The sequence below is a fragment of the Anguilla rostrata genome, chromosome 17 (genome assembly GCF_018555375.3).
Source record: "Anguilla rostrata isolate EN2019 chromosome 17, ASM1855537v3, whole genome shotgun sequence".
Classification (NCBI taxonomy): Eukaryota; Metazoa; Chordata; class Actinopteri; order Anguilliformes; family Anguillidae; genus Anguilla; species Anguilla rostrata.
The window spans coordinates 11030391-11057073 of NC_057949.1; the positions used below are offsets into that span (position 1 = coordinate 11030391).

Below are 26683 nucleotides of genomic sequence, written 5' to 3' on the forward strand. Positions count from 1 at the left end.
ATCAAATACATACGTGGCAGAGGTGGAGAAATTGATCAACTGGTCAATCATTTATACATCACATGTTCAAGAAAAAAAAAGGTTCTTCAAAGGATGCTCACACTCGCTGAAGGATCCTCTGGGAGCCTCCTAGATCCCCCAGAGGATCTAAAGGTGTTTTACCAGACTGGAAAGTCCTTAATGATGGTGAATCATCCCCGATCAGGACGAAGGAGGTCCCGAGGAGACAAAGACAAATATAATGGCATGAACCCAGTGTTTTAAAGGCCTGATTCTTATCCACTAGCACACAGTCACCAGACTGATGTATAGATATGCCATCATGTTGAAAGCATCAGAATTTGACGTGATTTCATTGTCAAATCATTTGACCAATCATATATGCACATTTCCATGCACTGTTTGCTCAGGTTTTAATGTCACAGCTTTTCATATCCTTATGACTGAAGGTCATCGGAAATCAGTGCTGTGGGATCAACTTTGACAAATGTCCATGTGTGGGATCAATAGCGTGACTCATCTCTCCTTTAATCAATCTCAAAAGGGTTTTACTGACATAAGCACCATCCTGTTGTGACTGATAGCTCATGACAGAGATGGTAACTTGGGGACTCAAATGACTAAACTTCCACATCTAAGGCCCGATCCTTGAACACTAGGCCACACCCCAGTTCAGAGTGCTGGGTGGTGAATGGGGTTGCAAGGGTGGAGTACCACAACAGTCCAAGCTCTCAGTCTCAGAAAGAATATAACAACTCTATTAGGTTTTTCCATTGAGGGATCACAGCATTGTCCTTCTGAGTTTTTGCTATGAACAGACTGGGTCAACTTCGAAGTCAGTGGCAGGCAGGAAAGCATACAAGTTATCAGTCTCCGTTCTGCTGACACGTCCTGAAAATTGCAGCTCTCCAAAAGTTATGATTTTTTAAATTTTTTTTATTCAATTATTAGATGTGAAGTGATTATAGCGCTACCTTTTGACCAATTAGAGTCATATGAAAGTATTTGTTGTTGAGCCATGCCTGTTGTTTCAGCATGCTACCTTTAATGAGCCAACAGGAACAAAAAAAAAAATTGTGGCCCCATATTGACTGTTTTCAATGAAATGTTGGATTACAAGTCAAACCACTTTGGTTAACACATCTACAACATTTCATGATGATGGAACTGTGAAGAAATTCTGACCAATTATGCAGTTTTTCCACATTCATTTGTTGATAGGAGCCATGCCATTGGGTTGGTTTATAGTACGTTTGTTTATCTCAGTCTCCTGAAGCTATGCACCAACTTTGAAACAAATAGGACCAATAATAACCCTGATAAAAAAGTGATACTACAGAAAGTTTGAGGGCAAAAAAAGAAAAATTGAGACTTAAGGCCAAAATTACACAACAAATGAACTGATCAGGCCACAGAACAAAATTGCAAAAATAAGTACTAAAGTGCATAGATAACAACAGGAAGAACAGAGAAGCAAATTCCCATTCAGCTGTTATTGCAGTGACAGGGTCTGGGTGCAGGTCTTGGCAGGGTTAACAGTCCATAGCACACAGGCGGCACTAGGAGTCTGGTCTCTTGAAGGACATACAGGGTTTTTTATTTTTTAAAATGTATTTCATTTTTTCTAATGCACAATTTTTACCGATTGCTATTGTCTGCCCGAGATGAGATTTGTGAATAGACGGCCAACTTGTCCATCAGGACTTCTTTTGATCGCCATTGCCATTGTCTGGCCATGGGATGGTGAGAACTCTTTCCATTCAAAGAGCTCATTGGCCAAGAACAAAGCATACAATCAGCAGCTTTTCCATTAAGAATCATTTCTACTGGGCTCCTTCTATAAACCTCCTCCTGACTGTTCCGCAAGTCTCTTGTGTGAACGGAGCCTACATCAGTCACAATGCAACATATTCCAGTTTCTTGGTAAATGCCCACCTGGACACAAGAAAGCAGATATAGATGAGATTTGTCCAAATATGGTCTAAATCAAATTTGGACGTAGTCGGTGTCCGATTTTTCCCGGATCTGAATATAAACGCTCTTGCATGCATCTTCTCCAGCTCCTAACATTCTGCTTACAATATCATCTCGAAATGTGGCTGCAGGAGTTGCAACAGCAAAAAGCTGTGCAAAGCTGGTTGTAAAATTGGATGAAACACAAACACATGAAGCGCAATGACCAGGAGACATTAGATGTCTACAGGCACAGAAGACTGTTCAAACAAACACACTGTTCTACAGTGCTGTTCTTGACTGCTCTAGTTCTTCTGCATTCTTGCCTTGTGATTTCTGAGCACTCGCAAGCCACTTGATCTGCATCTTGCTGAGGAAGCACGCAACTGATTTTATTCCACATGCATTGATTTAAAGATGGGCTGTCTTGCTCCAGATTTGCATTTACATTCCTCATCTGCCCACAGCCTAAATTCTCCCTCCATAATTATAATCCTCCTAAGACCCAGTTGAACAGTTTAAAGCCAAGAGTCACCAAATACCATGAATTTGCAATGATGAACATCTGTGGGGTACTGACAGCAATGGCATTACCCCAAAGCAATATTAACAATGAATCAGTTTCAGACAACCTTTCGTACATCACTAGAAACAGGGGATATACAAATATGGAATTTAATGAGAAGAAGAAAAAAAAAAAAACAAGAAAAGAGTTGAAGTTTTTTTTTGATAAGCTACATATGTTAGCCATGTCTTTCGCTCAGGTCGCTATGTACCGTAATGTAACACCACCAGCAGCAACACACACTTTGCCAGGCAAATTACGGCTACCATTCGCTGACTTGTTATTCGAGCCATCTTCCATGATGACATCATCTTGTGTATGATCAGGCTCCTCGAGCTCCTACATATACGGTCTCACCACAGAGATATTACTGACGCCACTTTCCACCATGATAACTAGCAACATCGGCTACAGAGGAGGACAGTGTACAAACTAGGAACCCGCAGCCGTGCGCGTTTGTTGATGTGTGATGTCTGCAACTCATCTGCATATTGATGGAAGGACCTCTCCACCCTGTAAACCAGGCTGGGGTCCCAGACAGGGCTGTTGAAAATGCAGCAGTTTTCAAGGTTGATTGATTTTTTGCCTGTGTTAACAGTGTCACATAGTTGGTAGAGCGCACATCTCCAGTAGAACATGAAAATTATAAGATTTAAGATCAGGCTTACTTTAGCTTTATGTATTTACATTTTTTACATAATACAATTGTTTTGGATGACAAAACTATTTTGCATTGATAATACTTTTCTTATTATTGAATGTTCATTCTAGTGTGTTTCAGCATAGTAGAATTTATGGTTCTTGAGACCAGAGACAAAACCAAATAACTGAATCACAGGAGGATACAAGTGCTTCTGCTTTACAACTTATTTTTATGTCCCATTTGTACATTCCTCCAAAAATAGGAAGCCCAATTATATTTGTAGACGCGTCCAAATGCTGCAACATTCTCAGTTTATGATAGGTCGTTAAGTATGGTCCATAGCTCTTGATTGTTGTGTTGCTGCGTGATCTAAACCATATCTTGTTTCCTGACATCACTTTTCCGGTTTTTCCACTTTGCAGAGTTGTTCCCTGTTGCAGGGAGCACATCAAAATGCAAAATTTTATTGGATCGTTGATTTAATTGGTCAGCAGATTGATCGATTGACAATGCCAGCCAATCTCAAACTGCCACAACCCCTCATTTTCACTTAAGCCAGCGCGAGGCCTCTATCACTTCCTGGCCCTGCAGGTATGGGTAACCATAGAAACAGTCAGGAAGGCAAGGCAAAGAGAAAATAGGGCTCAGGGTCAATGCATTTCACAGCCAAAAATATATATATATATATATATATATATTTCCTGTATTAAAATGTTCTCCCACTGATATTTCAACTGATATTTTCAATATTTGGACAGGTTGAAAAAATGGAAGGACCCTTTCCAAGGGTCAGTGATTGACTAATCTACATCAAACCAAGGAAACAAACCTTACCCAAAGGTCTGCCTTCAGATCTTCTGAAGGAGGGTAAGATAGAATTAGTCATGCCTATCCCACACACACATACATTTCTGTCTTATTTTTGAGGCAGGTGTTTCAGGGCTAAGCAATTCATCTGCAAAGGGATTAACATAAGATCATCGTGAAGAAGAAATGTTAGTTTAAATATGAACCTTTTCACAGTGCTATCAGTCAGTCTGTTGTTACCTTTAGGTACAGAAAGGAAAGTAAATATTTTCAAAATATTTTAAATTTGGCACGTGTGCACTTTGTTAATGGGCCAGAAAATCTGTGTGTATTTATAACACGTCAGCAGAAAATGCACTCCCCAATGACTGAAGTATAATTAGATTCTTGTGCATGATTGGTTCATTTGTATCAGTGGAAAATCTGACTTGGGGGAGTTATTAGTGATAGTTATGAACAGGGAATGCACACACAGTTTCCAGGAATAATAATAATAATTACTATTATTATTATTATAAATCAATTTTAAAAATAATACACAGTAGCCCAAAATGCTTCACAAATTCAATAAGAGAAAAACAATGCTAAAACTGAACACAGCGATGATTGCACCACCTGGGGAATCGCACCCAAATTTCGACCACTGGTTGTTTGGACCCAAATCAGAATTGGTATTAGCACTGCTTAATGCCCGGGCACTGTAATTAGAAACAGTTTATCATTAGGAAGAGGACATACTCCCCATTCCTTCCAACCTTCTCTGGGCTCTACTGATGGAGCTTTTGGCAAATAGCGCAGAAACACTGAGAGTTGCTAGGTGACGCATCCTGTTACAGTGCTGTTTCCGGTGTGTGCCGTCAGCCAGCGGCCTGCTAAATGCATGATTAGTTGTGCTGTCACCCGGTAAGGGAGTCGGTTTGTTGGCGGGACATCCGCGTCCCATTGTGCACCAGCAATCCCGCCGGCCAATCGGGCGCCCGACGTCTGCCTACGCACGCTTCGCGCGAAGTGCGCGCCTCCAACTCGATGTCTGCGTGAGCCTAACTGGCAGACTGCGGAGTGAAGAGCAGCAGCAGCAGCCGACATCACGTTTCAGAGGAGCGCACGCTTTCTGTACTCTGCAGAACTGATGGAGAGGATTGTAACAATGAACTACTTACAGCAGCTCCTAATGACACGATGGCGTTATAATGGCTGGTATAGGGGCTTTTCCATGTTGGTGGTTTAAAGCAAAAAATGCACTTCAAGTAATGTGCACACAAGAACTGTGAGCCATATGTATTAAATGATTCACTACCATTATTCATCACAAGCATGCACAAATGTGCACATACAAACACACACGCACGCAAGTGCATGAATTTGAGTACAAAAATATACACACACGTGCAAAAATGCACAGACGCTTACACCTACATGTGCATGCACAACTGCACACACACAAATACAAGCACGCACACACAGAAATGCACTAATGCGCACACACACAAAGAAAAACCCGGAGAGAGACTGATTGTGAGGAGGCTGGTATGTGATCTAGTTTAAATAAAAGATTAAAAGATGCAGCAGCACCATAGTTGTTGCTGTGAATGCGGGGGGAGGGGGCAGAGTGGCAGGGGCAGGGGGAGGGGGCAGGGGAGAGGGTAGGGGGTTCACAGCTCTCTGGGCTGGAGCGACTGCACGCCACTGGCACTCCCGGGCACACACGCATCTCCTGTCTGCCATCCTTTTGACAAGCAACCCAGTTTCCTCTCATTGTTCAGTGCTTTGTCACAGATAGGCAGCCACATCAATGCAGACAGCAGCATCAAATAGGCACAAGCAGCCCTCAATACCCCACAGTCCTCATTTTCCTGAATGTGGTATTGCTAATATCCTTCCACAAAGATCAGTGAAAGGGGTTCTCCACTGATCCTAGCCTCAGCAGTTATAATTAAAACACAGTTACGGCTTTTGTTGGATCTCTGGGGACACAGCACATTTCTTAGCACTGATCGCCCCCTGGAGGAGGGAAGTAAAACTGCTGACTACATATTCAGTTTGAAATAACCACTCTCCACACAATCTTTTTTTAATAGTCAATTTCTGTTGCAGCCTGAAAACTAATTTGCCAAAAGAGATTGCATGCAAAGTTTATAGTCCATTTTCATTCTTCTTTATTACAGAAATTCTGCATGAGGTCCAAAACACTTTAAAAAAAAAAAGGAGTTCATATTTACTGTTTATCCACCCCCACCACCATTTTGGAGTGGGTTGAATCCATCAATAAGTGAAGAATGTTACACAGCCCTTAATCCATCCTCAGTTGTTGTGAAGGAGCACTATTCCGCTTAAAAAGTAGACTCGTGTGCCATGTTCCAAAACTATACGCCTGCGCTGTACTCTCGCAGGATGGGTTAAATGCAGAGGACAAATCACCCCACGGGGTTCAATAAAGCAGATCTTATGTGCCAGGACATTCAGTAGCATCTGTTCTCAAATGCACAGGAGAGTACAGACTACCAGGCAAGTCAGAGTGCAGTATGAACAATTTGACTACGTGGTTTCAAAAAGCAACGGTAATGTTTCAAAGGCAGACTTACACACTACCTAGAACACATTGTAGAGAGGGCGTGACATATGCCTGAACAGTTAGGCCAAAAGTCTTCTCATACATAAATCACTCGTTTAAACTACACGTTATTTAAACAAAACCCTCAACTCTGAGCAAATACTTTGGGGCCGAATTGTGAAAACCCCTTACTTATGCTACAGTTAACACTATACCTTCAGTCCACTTGCTGCTTAAAACACGGTATTCTCAATCTCCTCCTTACGTTTACTTTGGTACTTTAACAATATAGGGTTAATACAACTTTGTAGGTTTATGCAATGACTGTTACTATCAGTGTCACTGACAACCAGGTACCATCTCTGTTCTTTGCCTAACCTTATCATATGCACTTTTGCAAGTCCCTCTGGATAACAGTGTCTGCTACATATGCAAATGTACTCGGGGGTGTGCAGAAAATCACAGCCTGCACTTGAGCATAATGCCGTAGTTACATATGCCATACACCATGTAATATATTTACTTACATCATAGCTCCCAAAAGTCCTTACTTTTTGACACAGCTTGTTCAAATCCGGACAAAGAACATGGCAGTAATTGGAAAATGTATGTGCAGATGTCAGTGGCCAATAAGTAAGCTAGAGTTATTTTCTCAACATTGTGAACTAGAAGTATGACAACCATTCACAGAGGTGGAGAATCCAGGTTCAGAAAGTAAAAGTTCATCCCAGGATTTTGTTCCAGTCACCTGGATTTGCTAATGAGCACCATTCTTCAGCCAGGAAGTAGAGGTAAATCAGCTGGCTGAGTTCAGGGGTGGATGCAATACATGGCAGGACTTTTACTTTCTGACCCCTGGATTGTCCACCTCTGACCATTCATGGTCCTCTAATGAAATACCTCAGGAATTTATATAAATGCACTCTGTACTGTAAATGTAAAGCCACATGAGGGCGCTATATGAACTGCAATACCAACAGTCCGCATGAAGACGCCTGGCGATGCACACTGATACTTCCATAAGGTGCTGTCTAAATGGCAAACAAAAGTGCTAAGAAACCCAAAAACGAAAACTGGTGGTCATGAAGTGCAACACTCAAAACTAGCAGCTCTGTTAAAGCGATAAGTCACTTTCTGGGGTAAGCTGCATCTGCATTTCAGGGCCCCAAGTTTTCGCATTTTATTTTTGTGTTTTGCACTTCAGAGCCACCGTACTTCTGCACACAACGTAGCCTAAACAACTGAATGAGTGGCTGTGGTTTCCATGGAAACGCTTGGGTTTTTTTTTTTAAAGCCTCGTATTATCTTTGTCAAAATGTATCTTGGAACAAAATTAAGTAAACGTACAGCGCATAAGAAGCTTGGCGGTCGTTCCCAAAAATACTTTACGAAGGCGTGTGTGAACTTAAATTGTTCAAGATCTTCGTGGAGTTTTTTGAGGGAAAGACACTGAAATAGATTAACCGAGGGCATATCATTACAGTCATCATAATCTAAGTACATTAATTTACACCCAAAGAACAAAATGCTGCTTGCTGATCGTTAGCAGGTATCACATGCATCCCGGAAGCTCGGGACAGGTGAGAGTAACTCGGGCTGCCTCCGGGGAGCGCCCCTACCCCGGCATCCGACCGGTGTAAACTCGCCTTTCATAACGCTGAGCCTGCAACGGGGCAGGCGTGACGTCGGTGGTGGAGCCTACCTTTGCCTGCCTCCGCACTGCCGCACACGTTTGACAGCTCAGCTCTCGATCCGCATTGCCCGTAGGCGTACGACTGCGCGCTTGCCCCAGTCTTGCTGCTGGTCGCCTCGTGAAATAATACATACTTTATTGGGTAGAGGTAAATATCCTAAACGAGGCAAACTCAACCCCACTTGCAGGGTAGGCTATTATGTAGGGATTTACACCGTTTAAGACTTGGATGTTCCCACACAACTCGTCTGGTGGTGGCTGTTTTTATTTATTTCGGTTGGGAGAGAAACCCATCGGATTGTTCCTCATTTGAAATAGGATAAAGGGATATAAACCTTTAAAGGGATATAAACATGTCCAGGGATCCAGAAGAAGTCAGCAAGCTCACCGAAAGTACATACAAGGTAAGCGATTAATGTTGTCCTACTTTACTCTGGATTAAAAGTTTTAATTGCATGGGGTTCATTTCAATTAACGCCCGCATGGGATATTTGTAACTTATCGCCACTCATTTTTGATATCATTAATCAGGTTCTTCTTTGGTCAAATGTGTGAATGAAAAGTGTCCTATCTGTTTGAAAAGGATTTACTAAGAAGCGAGACAACGGGGTAGTTTCGGCTGATTAGTTGTAGCCTAACTTATGGAAACCAGCGACTAACGCTTGGAACGAAGTTCTAGCGAAAATACAATAACTTTTTAATACGACTGCGATCCTAAAGTCCCTTGGGAGCGTATTTGACCGCGGTGCCTAACTTGTAGCCTCGGCGGTGGCTTGTCTAGGCTACAGGTGTTTTTCACTGCGTCCGTGGCACACCCAGTAACAGCACGCGAGACAAGAAATACATGAATTTGTCATAAGCCAGTCTTCCCATGTCAAATAGTCACGCGCACACCTACCGCAGAAAATGGAAAGTGAAATATTTTACAATTAGCTGAAATTCCACTTTGTGTTGCCCGTTTTGTTTCGTGCTACTCGCGACTCTTCTTTATCTTGGACTTGGGACGTGTGCCAAATTATGATGCTTATGATTGTTTCATTGGTAAGCCTACAGATTTTAACACACTTCAATTATGTCCACAAAATGTTTTTTAAAAAGTAAACGAAGTTCTTACATCAAAACCGTAATGCTGAAAATACATTATTGATTATCTTTCGAAATAAAAGTATTTAAAAGCATCTGACACACGCTTTATATATGATAACTGGTTTGTCTACATAGATCCACATCCTGAATTAATCATGAGATTACAGATAATTTGTTCATTTATTTTAATTACTGTAGGCCAGCCAGCTACAATGAATCGCCTGAATGGCAACACATCCACCATTGAGAATGCATTGGATATGCAATTCTACTTTTACTTTCTTCTTGTTCATATGTAATACGTATGCATCTCTCCCTTTCTCCCTGTGTGTGTGTGTGTGTGTGTGTGTGTGAGAGAGAGAGAGAGAGAGAGAGAGAGCATGTTGGGGGTATGCATTTACCACTCACATCATTTTTGCTTTCCCACATATTTTCAATTCCTCACTTGGCTACTGCTCCAACTTTTCCACAACTCTTAGCCAAATTTAGACATTTTTACTGCAAAGGAATTATTTTACATACATTCAAATTTTTGGCTGGACTGCAACAGCGTGTTAGCCCTACAAACACGGATGTCTGTGACTGACTGAGTGAGTGACTGATGAAGTTACACCATTGGTCGGATGGATCACATGTGTTAGGTCCAGCCATATACTAGGTTTTAACCTGGTCTTGTTATGCATCACATAAAGTTCACAAGTATTTCATACATTTCATCTGCCCATAAATGTCAGTTAATCTTAGGTCTTGATGCACTCAAATTAAATGACCTGAAAGTAACGAGGAAATGACAGGGAGATTTTTCGTTCCTTTTCTGGGACTTGTTCCAGCCAACGCTGTTTATGATGTGGAAAATAAGAGGGGAAAATAGCCACGAGTGGGCGTCAAACAAAAAATATATATTCATGTTTAATTCGCCTCCATTTTCTGGAAGCTAATCTTAAGGTTGTATTGATTATTAAACACAAAGTTATAACTATAAGTGTTCATAGGGGGAAATCAAACTTTGCTTGCAGGAGGCAACTTTCTATGGACTCTCTCAAAATAACTCTGTTTCGAAGAAAAGTTTAAAAATGATTAAGAATCCGTTTTTGCTCCCACTTAGAGCAGAGTTTGTTGTCATGGTGCATGATTCATTTGCTTATTACACCCCCCAATCTGTGGTTATTTGCATACCCTTTGTTTGGCACATTGTGCTTTTATATGGGTATACACTGCATATAGGTAGATACGGAAGCAGCTCAGGTTTAATGCATCTTGCCCTGCAGAACGGTCTGCGCATTACACTACTGCTGCCATTGGAGAGAGTTAAAGCACACCACAACATAACAGATCAACAGAAAATATATATCACTGCCTATAGCACTTTGCAGATAGGCTATAATGGTCAAATTCTTCACAGGGTGTTGAACATTTTTAACCCAAAAGGACAAATTCCATCCACTCAAATGAAACATTTACTGGCCCAATACCTTCTGAGAGATTTAGGCATTGATTGAAGTTCCTCTGTGCTGAAGCTGAACGACCTAACAGTACAGTAAAGAGTAGCCTAAATGACAGAGATAGGTATTTTGGAATTTCAGCAAGCACCGTTTACAATGTGGTAAATAAGTTCACATGATCGTTAGTGAATCTTAACACCTGGCACGTATCCATACAGCATCTAAAGAGTATGGGTGCTGTGCTAGGGTCAGGTTTGCCCATCAATATTCTGTCAACATCTTCTATGAGAAAAAAGGCTAAACTGATCCTGGATCAGCACTCAAACTCTGTGACACACTTACAGGCCCTGATGTCATTTACCGTAACACGCACAACAGAAGTGTCAGGAAGCCTGGACTAACAGTCACCCTCATTTATCCTGAGCAATTTATTTTATGGGGAAAATGGTTTTTATTTATTCATTTTTTACAGATTCTGCGCTACTCAGTTAATGCACCGCAGTTAAAATGAAGCAGTGGTGGCCGCGTATGTTGCAGGGATAGCAATGGGCTACCAGCTAGGATGCAGCATTGGGTAAAAATCTCCAGGAATATGCCCCCCCCCCCCCCCCCTCAAACCAATCGCATTCACACCAGATCATAAAATAAGAGCGTAATGAGCAAAAGCAGAGGTATAAACTCAATAGTAAAATGCTTTTTCAAAATGATATAATTTAAAGCTTCAGATGCTGGTAAAATCATGCTACTTACAAAACTATAAACACAGAATAATTTTGTTGAGAATATTGGCAAAACTGGATGTTCTTTCAAAAAAGTAGGCTGCAGGAAATGTACTGGTGCCTAACGTGTTAGAAGTATTAAAAAAATTGTTTGACCCAGGACTGGCTGGGAGTGTGTTCAGGAGGTTGTTTGAAATGGTGAATTCTTTGGACCCATATTTGATTTTTAAAATTTTTTATTATTGTTTAATTTTTTATTGAACAATTTTATTAGTAATTTATGTGTAACAATACCTGTGCAAAACTAAATGAACGATACTTTGACGAGAATGCTTCTATGTGATGCGCCATAGGCCGTCAGGTTCTGACTGATCGTTCGGACCTCTTCCACAAGCCAGGGGAATTGCAGGGAATGCACCTGAAAACTGCCCTAGGCGGTTTGCATTACCGAGCCCCAGGAAATACAGATTCCTGGTCACAATGAGGATGTGCAGACAGAGCTACGAGTAGGGCAAGCATGCCTACCGACATGTAGTAGCGCATTGCACTTCAAACGCACTAATGCCTGTTTAAAGAAGAAACTAAATCCCGGTCTGAGAATATAATAGCCTACCAATCGAGCGTTTATAAACCCAGCTCGTTTCATTCGAATATTACAACTGACATATTTTAGCTGATGATAACTTTGAAATTAAAATTTTTTTTTTTCACTTCAAGTTCAAACGCAGGCTAATTATCAAGTTCCAATTAGTGACAACAATCTATGAGTTTCATAAAGCCGCTTACTTTCGCTGTAACTTTAAGGCCAGTAGCCGCGGTTTTAGTGAATGCCTTGATTTATACCAACTTTTTGTCTAGACTTATTAATCGGTAGACATGTTGCACTGCAAAATGCGTTTTTTTTCTAGAGACATATGATTAATTGTATTTCATCTTGTGTAGAAAGGGGGATGTTTGTGATATTTCACACAGAAAACTTACCTGAACTTCGAAACGGATGCATTCCTCCAAACTGCTATCAAACACTCTTTACCTTTCACAGGACGCGCGTGCGTGCTTGGTAAAAGCAAAAAGGCGTCCTGTCCTGTACAAAAGATGACGTCACTACGCTAGACCCACGTTTCTAGCGTTTTTCGTTTTTGCCCGTGTTGTCGTTTTTAATGGTATGCATTGATGGATCAGTGCTTTTGCACAATTAACGGCGAAATGTCTCGAAATCCGAAATGCATGAACTTGGGGTACCCTAAACAAGTTCCGTGGCGTCCTCATCGATATGAAAAGCAATTTACCTACATAAAAATAATTTTAATTTTAATAAAATAAAACATTCCTTATTTATGCATCAAATGATCATTGTTGTCATTAAATATTTGTAAATCTGTATTTTCTTTTTCCTTCAAGCACATATATGTTCAACTTTCAATTATTTGTATTTACATCTGTGCCATGGATGTTGGTTGATGATCTTCTGTTTTATTTGTTTAATTATTCATGCATAAAAAAGGAAGGGAAGTGCTTTATTCAACAACAAGTGATTGAAGTAAAGTGCCCATGGTGCTCTGTCATTTGGCCTGATACACTTGAATCTTGTCATACCGAGATTGCCTCTCTTTTGCCTCTCTCTTGCTCCTATTCAATAAAACAGATCTCTGATCAGTGCTTGCAAATGAACCCCAGAACATGCAGTATTTTCTAGTTCTGACAGGATTTTTGATTCCCTTCAGAAAATGTCCACTGTGCAACACTGTGTGACATTCAGTTTCTAAATGACAATATGGTTATTTTGACAAAGAAAGAACAATATGAAACACATTTTAAGTCCTGAAATTTTGAGAAATTTTTTGATATACAGCCAAGTTTTTTTATTTAGTGTTGGGCCAGAGATTATTCTTACTCTCTTAAAACAAAAAGGTTGTATTATGTCAGAATTTGTTCTGCAATGAACAATGAATATTCCGACTTCATAATCAGGCAAATTATTCCTGAGGCAAGTAATACAATATTTTCATTTTGTGCCATTTCGGCAATGAGCCAAGTCAACATTCAAGTAAAATCCACTGAGGGACAAAATAATGGAAGCACTTAGACCAGTCCAATTCCAATAACTTCAAATGAGCAGGGATCTCAACTGGATAAATAAATTAATCAAGGGACAGACTGGAAAGGGCAACACGTCTGGGACGTCTACTTGGTGTTATCACTATTTAAACCACTCATTACCATTTGGTCACTAATGCCCCTCCCCTGCCAAGTGGAATCAGGCCGCCTCCTTCAGTTCAGTTTCCAGTCCAATTTGGCTCCACCCACAATCCAGTCACAAAAGCCAGTCAGGAGTTGATATGGTTACCAGTAGGCCAGGGGCAGGGCTTAGGAGACTGCATGGTGATGTCACATCGGTCCCTGCCCATGCCACCAGGAAGAAGAAAATATTATTAAGGCCCTTTAAGAGTATTGATATTCTGTGCATAGAAGTGTCTGGCTAAATAATAGTTAAATGATGTTTTTGCTCTACAAGGGTTACATCACTTTACATCATCCATGAGGAAGCACCAAATTCATTAATTAATACTTTATGAAGCAGTAATATCAGGCTAATTAAGGTGGTGCATACACATACTGAGTTAATGACATGGTGTACAATGGCAGTACGTGTGTAGTGAGCCCACTGAGCCCAGCTGTCATTGACAGTGAGAAACCTTCATATTGCCAGGACTGTTCACACTCAGTTGTGAGATCTTAAGAGGCAGAAAGATTTAATCTGATGACTGATATGGTTTTTTTATTTTCTTCTTTTGTCTTTTTGTGTCTTCCCTCTTCTCCACTCCTCCCACCGAACCCAGAATGTTATGGAACAGTTCAACCCCGGGCTACGGAACCTGGTCACCCTGGGAAAAAACTATGAGAAGGCAGTGGGTGGTGAGTGGTTCAAGCTTTTTGTTCCGGAATGCCGAAAAGCAGACTACTTATACTAATTATTTTACATTCCAGCTGTTGTTTGGGTGGGATGGACTGGAGGGCGGAGCAGGGTGGGGGTGTCGATGTTAAATTGCTGTTAATTTGTGAATTTAGCATTGATGATAATAACTGCCAAAATTATCACCAAAAATGTTCAGGAAAACTGACAACTACGCTATTTATTGCAGGTGCACTACAGTGTAATAGATAACATTAAAATAGCATTTTAAGGGAATGTAAATAAGCCAAAGTCATGCTGTGATGGTACACAATCTTTTTTATGAATTTTCTCCACGTACAGCCATGAACCTTGCCGGAAAAACGTACTTTGAGGCCGTGTCAAAAATAGGGGAGAATGCCGCAGTGTCACCAGTCTCCAGGGAACTGGGTAAGAATATGCTGCAGGAGATACCCAGCTCTCCTCCTCCTTTTCTTCTTCCTCCTCACCTGTCTCCTCCTTCCCCTTCCTTCCCCCGTTCTACTCCTCTTCCTCTTCTTTATCCCTCCTCAGGAGATAGAAACTGAACACGGAGATCAGGTATTATTGTGCATGCTTTGTTTGATTAGTTAGATAAAGCCTGGGAACAATCATGGGAGAGATGGACCACAGGCCTGTGTAGTGAATCTGTAAGACCCTTAAGGCTATTGAAGGTCTGCCATCCTGAGTGCTGCGTCTGGCTGAAGCACTGGCACTCAGTGCTCTGGCGTGTCCCCTGGACATGCAGTCCTCCAAGCCAACGGCTGTGCAACTGAGCTGCTAGATCATCAGGTTAGGTTGGCAGCATGTGCTTGGGGGGATATGCACACAAGTTCACCTGTGCTATTAATTAATGGAGGATGTGGAAGGAAGGAGACAGGCCTGTAAACATGTCTAGGCATGGAGAAAATGAGAAAAAGCAGGGGAGAATCTGCACAAAAACTGCTGCAGCTGCACACTGATCAGGCGCTGAAGACATGCTCAGTATCAGGAGTTGCATAGTATCCCTCTGACCTCACAGCATTCCTCAGCATACCTGAGTCACACCTTAGCACTAAGCACAATACGCAATACACAATACATCATTTCATGATTTGTTATGTGAAATTCATAAACAGTTAAATGTTCAGTATTAAATCAACTCTTACAGAGTACACGTGGTCCCTACTGGTCTCATTTATACTCTGTTAAATTTTAAATTTATTAACACTGGACATTTTACTGAGTATGTCCATTCATTTGTAAGGGGAAGTGATGCATGCTAGTATTTTATTTCCTTGTGCATAATCCAGTTTAATGCCCTTTCATGCAAATGTTGGTGTGCAATGTGTAAATGAGTCATTCAAATGATCATTCCATTGCCATTCTCCTTTCTGTTTCTACCCCACCCTCTCCTCCACTGCTTTTGAGTGACTGGACTGTATAACAGCGTACAGATCAACTGCGTTTGCATGCTACACCTCCAAAAGCACATTTTATTGTGAAAACTTTTTTGTTCTGTGAGGTTATTTGCTGGGTCATTTGGTCTGTTTGCAATCAAAATACTTTCACATTAATGCGTTTGTTTTGAGAGCAATAGCAGTATCTGGGTACGGGTTTCTTGTGTCACACTGGCATTATGCATCAGGAATTTTCTGTCACACTGAATGCGTTGTAGCATTGAATGCACAGTGATGTCACATCAGTCCCTGCCCATGTTGTTGGACAGGACAGGTTACTGAGGGTCTGTGTTGATATTCTGTGAGTTGGAGCTTTCAATTCAGCTATCGAAGAGTTTGGCTACCCCTCTTGTTACATGTCTGCGTTTGCCATGTCTTGTGCAGCGCCTATTTAGCAGTTTATAGGGTCGCCAGATGCCTGTTCAAACTATTTGTACAGGTCCAGTTTGCGGTCTCGACCAGATAATGTAATGTCGGGTCAGGGATTGAAAGAATTTACTGTTAGTTTGTTCTGAATTTGCATCTCAACCACCGGTCAGTAATCTGTTTAGATAGCTAAGCGCCCAGTCCATCAAAGGTTCTGATAGCAATAACAACCACAATACCCACCGCCCCCCCGGTTTTCTATTGGTCCTGACAGCAGACACCAATGAGAGCATCCCACCCCCCCGCTTCATCATCGGTTTCAGCAGCTCCCCTCCTCGTTCGCATTCAGGCTTCCAGCTGTGCATGTTTTGACAAATTCTAAATCTGCCCGCCCAAGCAGTGTAGGCTGTGTGAGAGCTGCTAGGTTAACTTTCTACATAGAAAAAAGGAAGCGCTATCATATAAAGCACAGTTAATGATCCGGAGAGCACCAGAGCTAACTGTGCAGCCTTGCAGGGGCAATGCACAATTGGCAATCAGTTTGCCCGGGGACAAGAGGGTTCAGCTTGTTCACAGTCCGTGTTTCATTGCTAGGTAGCAAACCCCTTCGGTTGGACACGTGCCCTGGGTCTGCCTGCCGAAGATGCACATGTAGCGTTTCCTCCAACTCTGTTCTGTGCGAGCTTGACCTGTGGGCTGCACTGTTAGCATCAGCAGGCCGGCGACACCACATGTTTCAAAGAAGAACAGTGGATGTCTACCCTCTGAATCGAATTGGCTGTAGAGATTGCTACATGGATGTGACATTGCTGTAAATCACTAACTGCACATTCCAAATTGGGGAGGGAATCGGCCATGCTGCATTTTTGAAAACAGAGCACAGGTAACACTGTGCCTCCCCAGTTACCCCACCTTAACACAAGATATGTACAAAATGCAGCCTACTGAACTTTTTAAATGTTAATTAAGCAAAGCTTTTATTCTGCTAACACATTACAACTGGGCATATCTCTCCTCATGTTAAAATTGCTACGACATGTTAGAGCAGGACAGGAAATTGGATTAGTCTGAGGGTAAAATCTGAGTCTGTCTGGATGCATGTATTTGTGTTTTCTGTAATCTTCTATCCGAGAGAAACCGTTTGTCTTGTGGCCCTCTTGTGCACTTGGGCTCAGGAATATGAGATAAGGAAAAAGCCCAGCCATCACTCTATTGTAAATATGACACACTTTCACATTCCTCGCAGAAACAGAGATAACACAAGAAAGAATTTGGACTTTACCTGCCTGTTTTCCACACATACCTGAGATTAGGGCATATGGTTGTGAAATATTGACACTGCCCCGTGATAAAACACCTGCCGTGCTTTGTAAAGGCATGCTTGCAATCTCAATCTGAATGAGCTTCGCAATAGGATCTCCTCCATCTGACCTTCTTACACGACTAATCTGTGTGTTCGTTTTGGGTCCGTTGACTGTACGATAAAATTGTTTGGAAATGGTATATTGTTACTGTATTACAAATGAATGGCTAACATATACGGGCTAAAATTAAGATGAAGAGATCATTAAGACTGTAGAGTACGGTCATGCAAACATAGCGTATGTTTCATCTAGCTGATACAGCATCAGGACAAAATCCCTTAGGTAAATTGCTCTGGGCTGAAGAGAAAAAAATGATTTAAAATATTACAATGTAAAATGTAGTCCAGAAATGGTAGGAAGCACAATTTATTTTTTCCTAAAAAAAATTCCTCAGGCACCCATAAAATTTCATATTCATGGGCATTATATGGTGGGGTTTTCTTGGTGTGTTGTTTCCTTTCTCTCTCATTGGTTGGGAACTCTGAGGGCCTTCCCTCACTTAGTCCCGCGGTCCCAAGCATATGGACTACAGATCCCACAAATCCTCCCTGAAAGGAAAGCCAAAGACCGTCCAGCAGGTGCACCATTCCTTTGGGCTTGTTGATGCCAAGCTGCTCATTTGGCGAGTCTCCTGAATCAAACTGCTTCCATTGACATTTACATATAGGCTATTTATTAAGCAGACGGCATTAAAGGATCGACTTGAACCGCACCGTGCACAGTGAGCTAGGAACTGATTACAACACAAGCGAATCAGTGTGTCAGTGTAAACACCACAAACGGAGCACTGTAATAAACACACTGTCATGCCTCGGTGCTGCACCAGCCACACTGGCTGGTTCATAGGCTTAGTGCGGTTTCATTTGGGGTCAGCACGTGCAGTGGGTGTGGCATTACGCGGAGCTCATGGAACAGGCTTGGCAGGTTGGCGGCAAGGGTTTCAGTAGACCATACAATCCTTTTCTAATTGAGCTTGCTCAGAACAGATCGGCACGGTAAGTGCAGCTGTGTGTGCCTAGTGATCCCTTTCACAAATCTGGCGACCTCAGGCGCTGTGACCTTATACCGTTTCCCCATCAGGTGACTGAATTTGTTATAGAAACGCAGTCACGTCATTGCAGGCTGTGGAGGTGTGACCTGCCCTCTAACGTGACAGTGTTATAGATACTGCGTGTGCGTAATGACTTGGTAGGGCAGTAGGACCTGTCAACCGAAAACAATTTAAGAACAGTGGGGATTCCATTCGTTCTTGTGTGATTCAGCTAAACACAAACTATTTTGGCACACGGTTTGGTTGCAATCAACTTGTAATGGTTTTCGCATCAAAATGTGCAAGCTCTCTGCAAGCACTGCATGTACTGTACAAATATTATGTGTCTTAATTTAATTTGTGATGTAAAGGATAGCTGCAAAAGATTGAATGTTGTTTTCAAATAATTATTGTATTTGCATCAGTATTAGAATCATGGCTTTGCGTTTATTGATCATTTTAGATTGCATAAGATATTTGCACATTATCGATATCAGAGCCTTTGTCTGTAGTTTTTTATAAAATGATGATGTCCATCTTGCTGCACCACAGGCTAGGAATATAGATTTGTACTTTACTCGGGCCATAACCAGTATCCAGGGGAGGGAGATGGGGAGAGGCGTGACATGCCTGTATTTTGGCTGTTTGTAGACGAGACTAGCAGCAGCAGTACCTAGGCGGCAGCTTCTGGAACACAAGCAGTGAGAGAGTAACAGTGGTCCAGAGAGGACAGGGCCTGAATAATGAGCTGGAGATTTTTTGGAGTGAATAATAACACTGTTTCCCTGATGCTAGCATCGTGCTACCATTGAAAGATGTCGGTATTATGATAGCGAGGCACCCATGGTAGCCTTTGGCTTGACACTTACTGCACTCCTTGATCAACTGGCTTGACGAGGACCAAAGGGAATTAGAAAGGCCAGGTGTGGGCTTGAAGCACCAAGAAGGCACACCCGAAACACCACAAAAGCCCAGAAGCGTCGGTTCTTGTGTTGGGTCCTGCATGAACATTCTGTGTCATGCCTGTGTTAACTCACACGTCAAGTCACACACTGTGCTGGATGAATAAATAATGTTCAAATAAATTTAATATCACTGCTTTATTGCTTTCTGACCAGGGCTGGTTTATCACAGTCTGAAATAGTTGGACGGACTGCTGATCGTGGTGAAATTGAGAGATTTGCTCTGAATGTCTGCGCTAGCGGTGAGAGATGAAAGGAGTTTTTGATCGAGGTGTCTGACGGTGGGAAAGATAACAGGCAGCAGCTCACCTCTGTTTCCTGAGCGACGGCTCTAATCACACCAGATGTGCTGCTGGAAGATTGGCAGAACTCGATGCTTGCTTGCTCACGGACATTGACTCGCCAAAGATGCTGCACAGATACGCAGATCTTTATGTTAATTGAACAGGGCTGATGATAGATGCTGGTGAGCAGATAAATCCATCCATATGACATGTCGATTGGTGGGGCAGTGCATACTCTAAAAGTGATGGACTTTTTAAAATAATAAATTTGGCGCCCAACACGGGGCTGAGTATACTCAATCCCCACCCCAATGTGGAATGTGCAATCGCCAGCAGCTGCGTTTGTGCTGCGAAACCCCACTGTCGATTCAGAAGAGTGTAGACAACCACAGTCTCTGAAACATGTGGTGTCACCAGCTTCTTCTTGACACGTTGCAGACAACAGTCAAGATATAGAGCAGAGTCAGAGGAAAACTTTTCATATGTGGCCCCGCAATTTACTGCAATTTACAATAGACCAGAAGGAGTTGCTAGGTAGCGAGGATTTCACTGTTTGTTTTCAGACTTTAGATCAGGGGTGTCAAACAATTCCCAGAGGGCCGCAGTATCTGCAGGTTTTTTTGTGGTTTCCTTTCAATCAGCTGCCAATTAAGGCCTTGAGAACAAGGTATATGGATTCATTAGCCGATCAATGGCTTAAATTGACCACTGGTGCCAAGAACACCCCGAAAACCAGCGGACACTGCAGCCCCCCAGGTTTGAAGTTTGACACCTGTGCTTAAGATGTTTTGTAGAATAAGTAAGCACACCCCCTCACCTAAAACCTATAGGAATCAGGTGACTACCAGTTGGGGGATCCACATCTGACTTGAGGACGGTGTAACTCACTCTGACCCTGTCCAGGCTCACTGACAGGGTACGTAACAGTGAGGTTAAAGACAGCATGACCACAAGTAACACAGCAGCATAATTAGTTACCCCAGTACATGTTTAAATAGTAATGTGACCCTTTTTCCCAGGTACTGTCAATCCCCTTTGAATGGCTACAGTTGCAATATGAGACGTGAACCACAGCACAATGTACACCTTTTTACATCCTGCGTCTTTTTCTTTAAGACTATTTTAGGTCTCTCATGTCAATCAGGTAATTATTTCCCGCTGGGTACTGTACAAAAGACTGAGCAGTATCCATAATAAGCAACACCATATGGGTGTAAATAATGACACAGAACTCATATAGAGAGAGAAGAACTTCCTTTAGTTTAATTTTGTGGGTAGAGTAAAGGATGGGATGTCTATAATTATTTTCTACTGTATGTACAGGGTTGGAAACACTTAATGCATGAATATCGAGTAACCTAATAACACGTAGGGCCGCCCTTTGCCTTCAGAACAGCTTCAGTCCTTCTTGGAATGCTGTTATACAAGTTCTGAACTGTGTGTGGTTGGATATTAGGGCATTCTTTATGAATAAATGCCTCCAGTTCTTTGAAGGATGATGAAGGTGGAAACGTACTTCTGAGTTAGTTGAACAGTGCCTTATGTGGGAATTGCCATCTTGGAATATGGGGACACCATGAGGGGACATTGTTTGAACCACAGCGAGCACCTAGTCTTATAACATAGATTTATATTCATTGGCTGCTATACGACTATACAGAATCAATGGACCGCCATGAAATGGCTGCCCATAGCATTACTGATCCTGCACCATGTTTCCCAGTTAGGAACAGACAGTGTGGGTTGAAGGCTTCCTTTTGTTTTCTTCAAATGTAAACCCTTCAGACTGTAGCCATTCTGTCATACACTGACTCTGATGTGGCAAGCAGGAAATTGGCAAGTAAATAACGTGTCAGATCCAGTAAAGCAAGGGTGAAACCATATGGCTAGCCAGTTTTACTCATGTTAGGTTGTCTACCACTTCTTTGCTATCTGCTAGATAGCTAATTACAGCTTTTTAGTAGCTAGGATCTTCATGGCAACTCTCATGTCTGGCTAGTTAGACTTAGCTAACTGTCTAGCTAATTTGATATAGCTAGCTAGCTAAATGTAAATGTATATAACGTTACATATATCGTGTAAATTCACATTTTTGATGTCTTAGCTTTGGCTACTTAATGTTGTTAGCTGATTGTATGCAGGGTGGGAAATTAACACCAACCACCTTTATCTGTGAGTGGTAAGTTTAACAACTACCCATTATCTGGAAGGCCTGTTCTATTCTGGATACGTAGTTGTCTGGTATATCACTGAAATCGGCTCATGAATTTTGGGGTACACCAGCCACTGTGGCCTGTGGACAAAAAAGTTAGTTTCCTGCTGGTTGTATGCTCATCATGAGAAGAACTAAGTTACGTCCAGGAATACCACTGCTCCTGTTTTTACCAAGTTGGACAGATGACGTCTTTAAGTATTTGTTTCTGGAAAGAATAGCTATATGTAATTGTTATGGTTTAAGTTATTGAGTTTTCCATGATATTTTGTGTAATGTAGGGGCATGTCTTTGCGAAAAACAAATGTGAATTCAGTTTTTTTTTTTTATTAATGGGAAATTCCATTACATTTGATCTGTGAGTTTCTTACTTGTGGAAAATAACACTTCGCTTCAAACATTTTTCTGTGATTAATACAATGTGATACAGACTGCACTGGTGTTCCTCTGACTCAGCCATCTGAGCAGCAGGTGCTGGAGTCCTGAGTCAGCGCTTTGTGATCTCACTCCAGAGATCTGGTCATCACAATGAATCCAAGGCAATGCAACAGCACATACCCATTACACCCTGTCAGTGCAATTAATACAGCCTACATCGGTGTTAAAAGTCAGTGTGATCATGCCAGTAGAAATCTTAACTGGAAATAACCAGGAATTGTTTTTCTTAATAGATTTTGCATCTCTAATCCAGAATTTGGAATGTCCGATTCACAAACTATGTACAAGTGTGCTCATATAAGCCCCCTGCTGCCAGCTTCGGAGAGTGAAAATAATGAATGGCTCCCCTACAAAACACATGGTGCCAGCCAGATGCTTCTTTTCACATTGCAGTATGAGACAATGTGAGACTACTAGCTGCATGTTCAGAGCAAGGATGGAGGAGACCCAATCATACACGTGTACAGAGAGTGAGCCAAGGGCACCCAGATCGCTCGAGCAATGGCCACTGTTATCCCCACCAACCAAATCCCTCTCATATATCCCTTGGGCGATGATTGGGCACCACCCATGCAGGGCTGCCGGGCATAGTCGGCTCTGGTACGAGCCGGATTTGATCCGAGACCCTGGTGCTCACACTTTTACAGAGAAAGCTACCGAGCAGCCACCAATATTAGAATATTTTAAAACTTTAAATGGGAGACTGTCAGGTGATAAGAGTTATCTTGAGTAAATATAAGATGCAGTAATTTATTTGCACTAAAAGCATTATTATATGCAATGCGTATTATATGCAATGAAAATCTATATTAAGTTAGTTGAGGGAGGGGATTTGAAATGGTGGTGGTGATCAGGTGGAAAGACACCCCAGCTAAAGCCTATTAGCTCTTAGAGAGATAACACAGCAGGTTCTAAGGGTGGAGTTAGTCAGGACAAACTCCATTAATGACATTAACCTCTGTTCAGATTTGCGGAGTTGGTTTTCCACTTGAATAAGGATGCTCGAATTGGGTTGGCCTTATAACAGGTCGACGTAAACCATTTTAAGATATATGTGTGTACAACATGAGAGTATAATGGGGGACAATGCTGGGTGTGTAACTCAGATTGCAGGCTCAAATTCCAAGTGGAGCACTCAGAATCTGTGCCTTTATTTTCACTTGACAAATACAGTTGACCTGGTGGTTATCCTCACAATTTAAAATGGCAAGCTTGTCCTGATCTAAATGATAAATTATTTGTCAAAGCTACCCTGTTTCTTTTAGTCCTGAACAATAATAACCCTTTTGTTACAACAGATGTATCATAGACTCAAGTCTAAACCATTGGCAGACCATTCCAGGCAAATATTCATTGGGGGCTGGGATGACCTTCTCTGCCACCTCAGTGTTGGACTTGTTTTGTTATGCAAGGCTGTGTAGTAAAGATAATATGGCAAACAGGTGATCACCTTGAGAGAACTTCAAACTGTGCTCCTGTCACCTGGCTCAGTGCCTCATTAGACATATTTTTATAATCTTCCCAGTTGCCTAGAGACATAATGTCCGGGCCAATGATATGTTGGCTAAACAAAACAGGCTGAACCGCAGGCAAAGTGCAAATCCTGTGGTCTGAGGATATGTGGGTCTTCTTCCTCTGCACTGCTTTAGTACCCGGGTGGGAGGGTGCATAAAGGCTGTAATCACTCACCTGGGTCAAATAGTTAATTAAAATATTTTTTTATGTGCAAGTAAGTATTTGAAAACACTCCCTGAAAATCCCTGAACATTTTCAGCATGCTACCAGTCAAAATATGCATTCGTATTAAATAATTTTGCTTTCAATATTGGAGAAATCGTCTTTTTTTCAAAATATCAGCAATGTACAGGAGCTGCACTAATGTCTAAACGGTTTTCAAGCATTTTTTTTTGTTTGTTTGTAAAGTTGAAAAAAATCTTAAAGTAGTTTGCAATAGATGCCATTACACTGTAATAATATCAGCAGTAACCTTTTTCTGACAGTTATTTTGAAAACTGGCTATTAAGAGAAACGAGAGTTGTTTAAATAAGATGAATCATGCGTTTAGTCAGCTTAAAGAAGGGCACTTCCGGAAAACGGTCTCTTGGAAGAGTGAATCACAGAAGGTGGAAGGTAACCCTGTGCTGCTCGGTACAGTCAGCGTTTCCTTCTTTGGTGTCTCTGAGGAACGTCTCCCAAGTGACAGGAGAAGCATGGAACAGAATTTCTTCAAAATTCTTAACATGGAGAGTACTGGCTCCCTACTGATGAAGTGATACATTCCAGTTTATTTTATTTCTACATCAATTTCATTAAGGGGCATTTACAGTACTGTGGTAGGACATGTTCTGTGCTGTAAGATAGCAGTACAATGATACTCAAGTTACGAATGTCTTGTGGGTGAATAGATTATGTGGTTCCAGTTGATTGCCGATCATCCGATCCTAATCTTTATCTCCATGCAATCGACTGAAATAATGCTTGCACAGGGAATGTTATTTAAATGTTCTTTAAGTGTTTCACTGATGTTTCTTATCTTCTCAGGTGTTGTGCTAATGGAGATCTCTGAAGCGCACAAGAAGATCCACTTAGAGTTAGAGGAGAATGTGAGTGTTCTAGTTCCCTGGGTTTCTTAATACCAAAAAATGAATAGAAAAGTACATTTTCGACATCAAGACATTTTCTTTTTTGTCTGTAAAGTTGGGAAACTCTTTTTTCATACTGTGGCCAGTGCTAGTAAATCTGTCAAGCAAAAAGGGGTATAAATCTGGCAACAAATTCACCAGGTTGGCAACACTTTATCCCCCGAACTTTGATATGTTTGACACTGTTGCCGTGGTGATTCAGCAGTAAAGCCCACTCTTTTATCAGTGACCATGGGATAGATACTGTAGCACATTCTCATATGGTAGGGCAGGCACTGCTTGCTGTTATGTTGTAAAACAGTTACACACAAAAGAGTCGATGTTTTAGGCCTTTTGTAGAGATGCCAGCAAGATTTCTGAAGAACATGCTGAAGTTAAATATGCACTGTGGGAGAGAGGAGAGAGATCGAGGGGGCACAATGACATCCAATCCCCAATACACACACACACAAACACACAAGCAAGCATTCACACATATGCACATGCATACATACACAAATATGAATACATATACACACACTGTCAAGCACATACACACACTCACTCTCATGTATGACCATAATGCACACATACGCATACGCCGCAAGGTATAGTAAAGAAACTCTAGTGGAGGCGAGAATCCAGGACATGGCATCAGGGAAGGATGGGCTTTGCCTCACACTACGGAACCACAGAGCCAGCAGTGGAACCATGGGAACCATGGTAACCGTACCGTGGTAACCGTGGGCATTCCCTGCATCACTGGGCTGAGTCACTATTGCCCCCAAGCTTACACAACAGCCATATTTACACTAATCAAGTGTCTTTCCAGGCTTTACCTCACAGACAAGCTTAAACACAGAATATTCTCTCGCTGTAAGTTACTCTGCAAACTTTATCTGCCACGGGATGATGCAGCCCCACGACCCGATGACCGTTTGTTACAATGTTAGTCCAAACAAAATCTTTTCAGTGTCTTTCTGAAGAATAACCTTGGACGGTCAGAGACAGTCTGTTTTCCAAGACATTGCTATTAACTCCATGAATGTGGTTTGTGTTGATTTTGTTTTGAAGATAGCTGCCGATTTTGATCGAACAGAATTGCATTATAGTGTATTGTTCTGTATTGTACTGTATACTACATTACACTTAGGCATTTAGTAGACGCGCTTATCCAGTGAGACTTACGCACATTACATTTTGACATACAGTGCATTCATACAGATGGACATTTTACTGAGGCTATTCAGGTTAAGTAGCTTCATGCCCAATTCCTTAGCCATCATACTCCACAGCTGCTCTGTACATAACTGCTGTACATTACTACTGTATATTACAGCACTGCTGCATTCTCCCTCCCTTATGTTGGTTCTTTCCACATTCTCCGCTTGTTTACAGTTCAAAATATTTCACAAAGAGATCATCACAGAGCTGGAGAAGAAGACAGACATGGATGTGAAATATATGAATGTGAGTATGTTCGCTGTCACGTGTGGATGTGTATTTGTTCTTGATCTCATGTGCACGTACAGTGTGTTCACCCACAGGTGAATGTGCAGGGGAGTCCTTCAGCTGT

The 26683-nt window shown here is 41.7% G+C and overlaps 1 protein-coding gene across 3 annotated transcripts in view; it reads left to right on the plus strand.

The window, feature by feature from the left end:
- Positions 1-8176: 8176 nt before the first annotated feature.
- Positions 8177-26683, plus strand: part of baiap2l1b (BAR/IMD domain containing adaptor protein 2 like 1b) — a 32312-nt gene continuing 13805 nt past the window's right edge. The window contains exons 1-5 of one of the 3 annotated variants that reach the window (XM_064314409.1): positions 8177-8616; positions 14300-14375; positions 14716-14802; positions 25028-25089; positions 26506-26577. In XM_064314409.1, the coding sequence (XP_064170479.1) occupies positions 8566-8616; positions 14300-14375; positions 14716-14802; positions 25028-25089; positions 26506-26577 (348 nt within the window). In that variant the 5' untranslated portion in view covers positions 8177-8565. The remainder of the gene's footprint in view (positions 8617-14299; positions 14376-14715; positions 14803-25027; positions 25090-26505; positions 26578-26683) is intronic. The other 2 variants (XM_064314407.1, XM_064314408.1) reach the window with 2 other exon arrangements.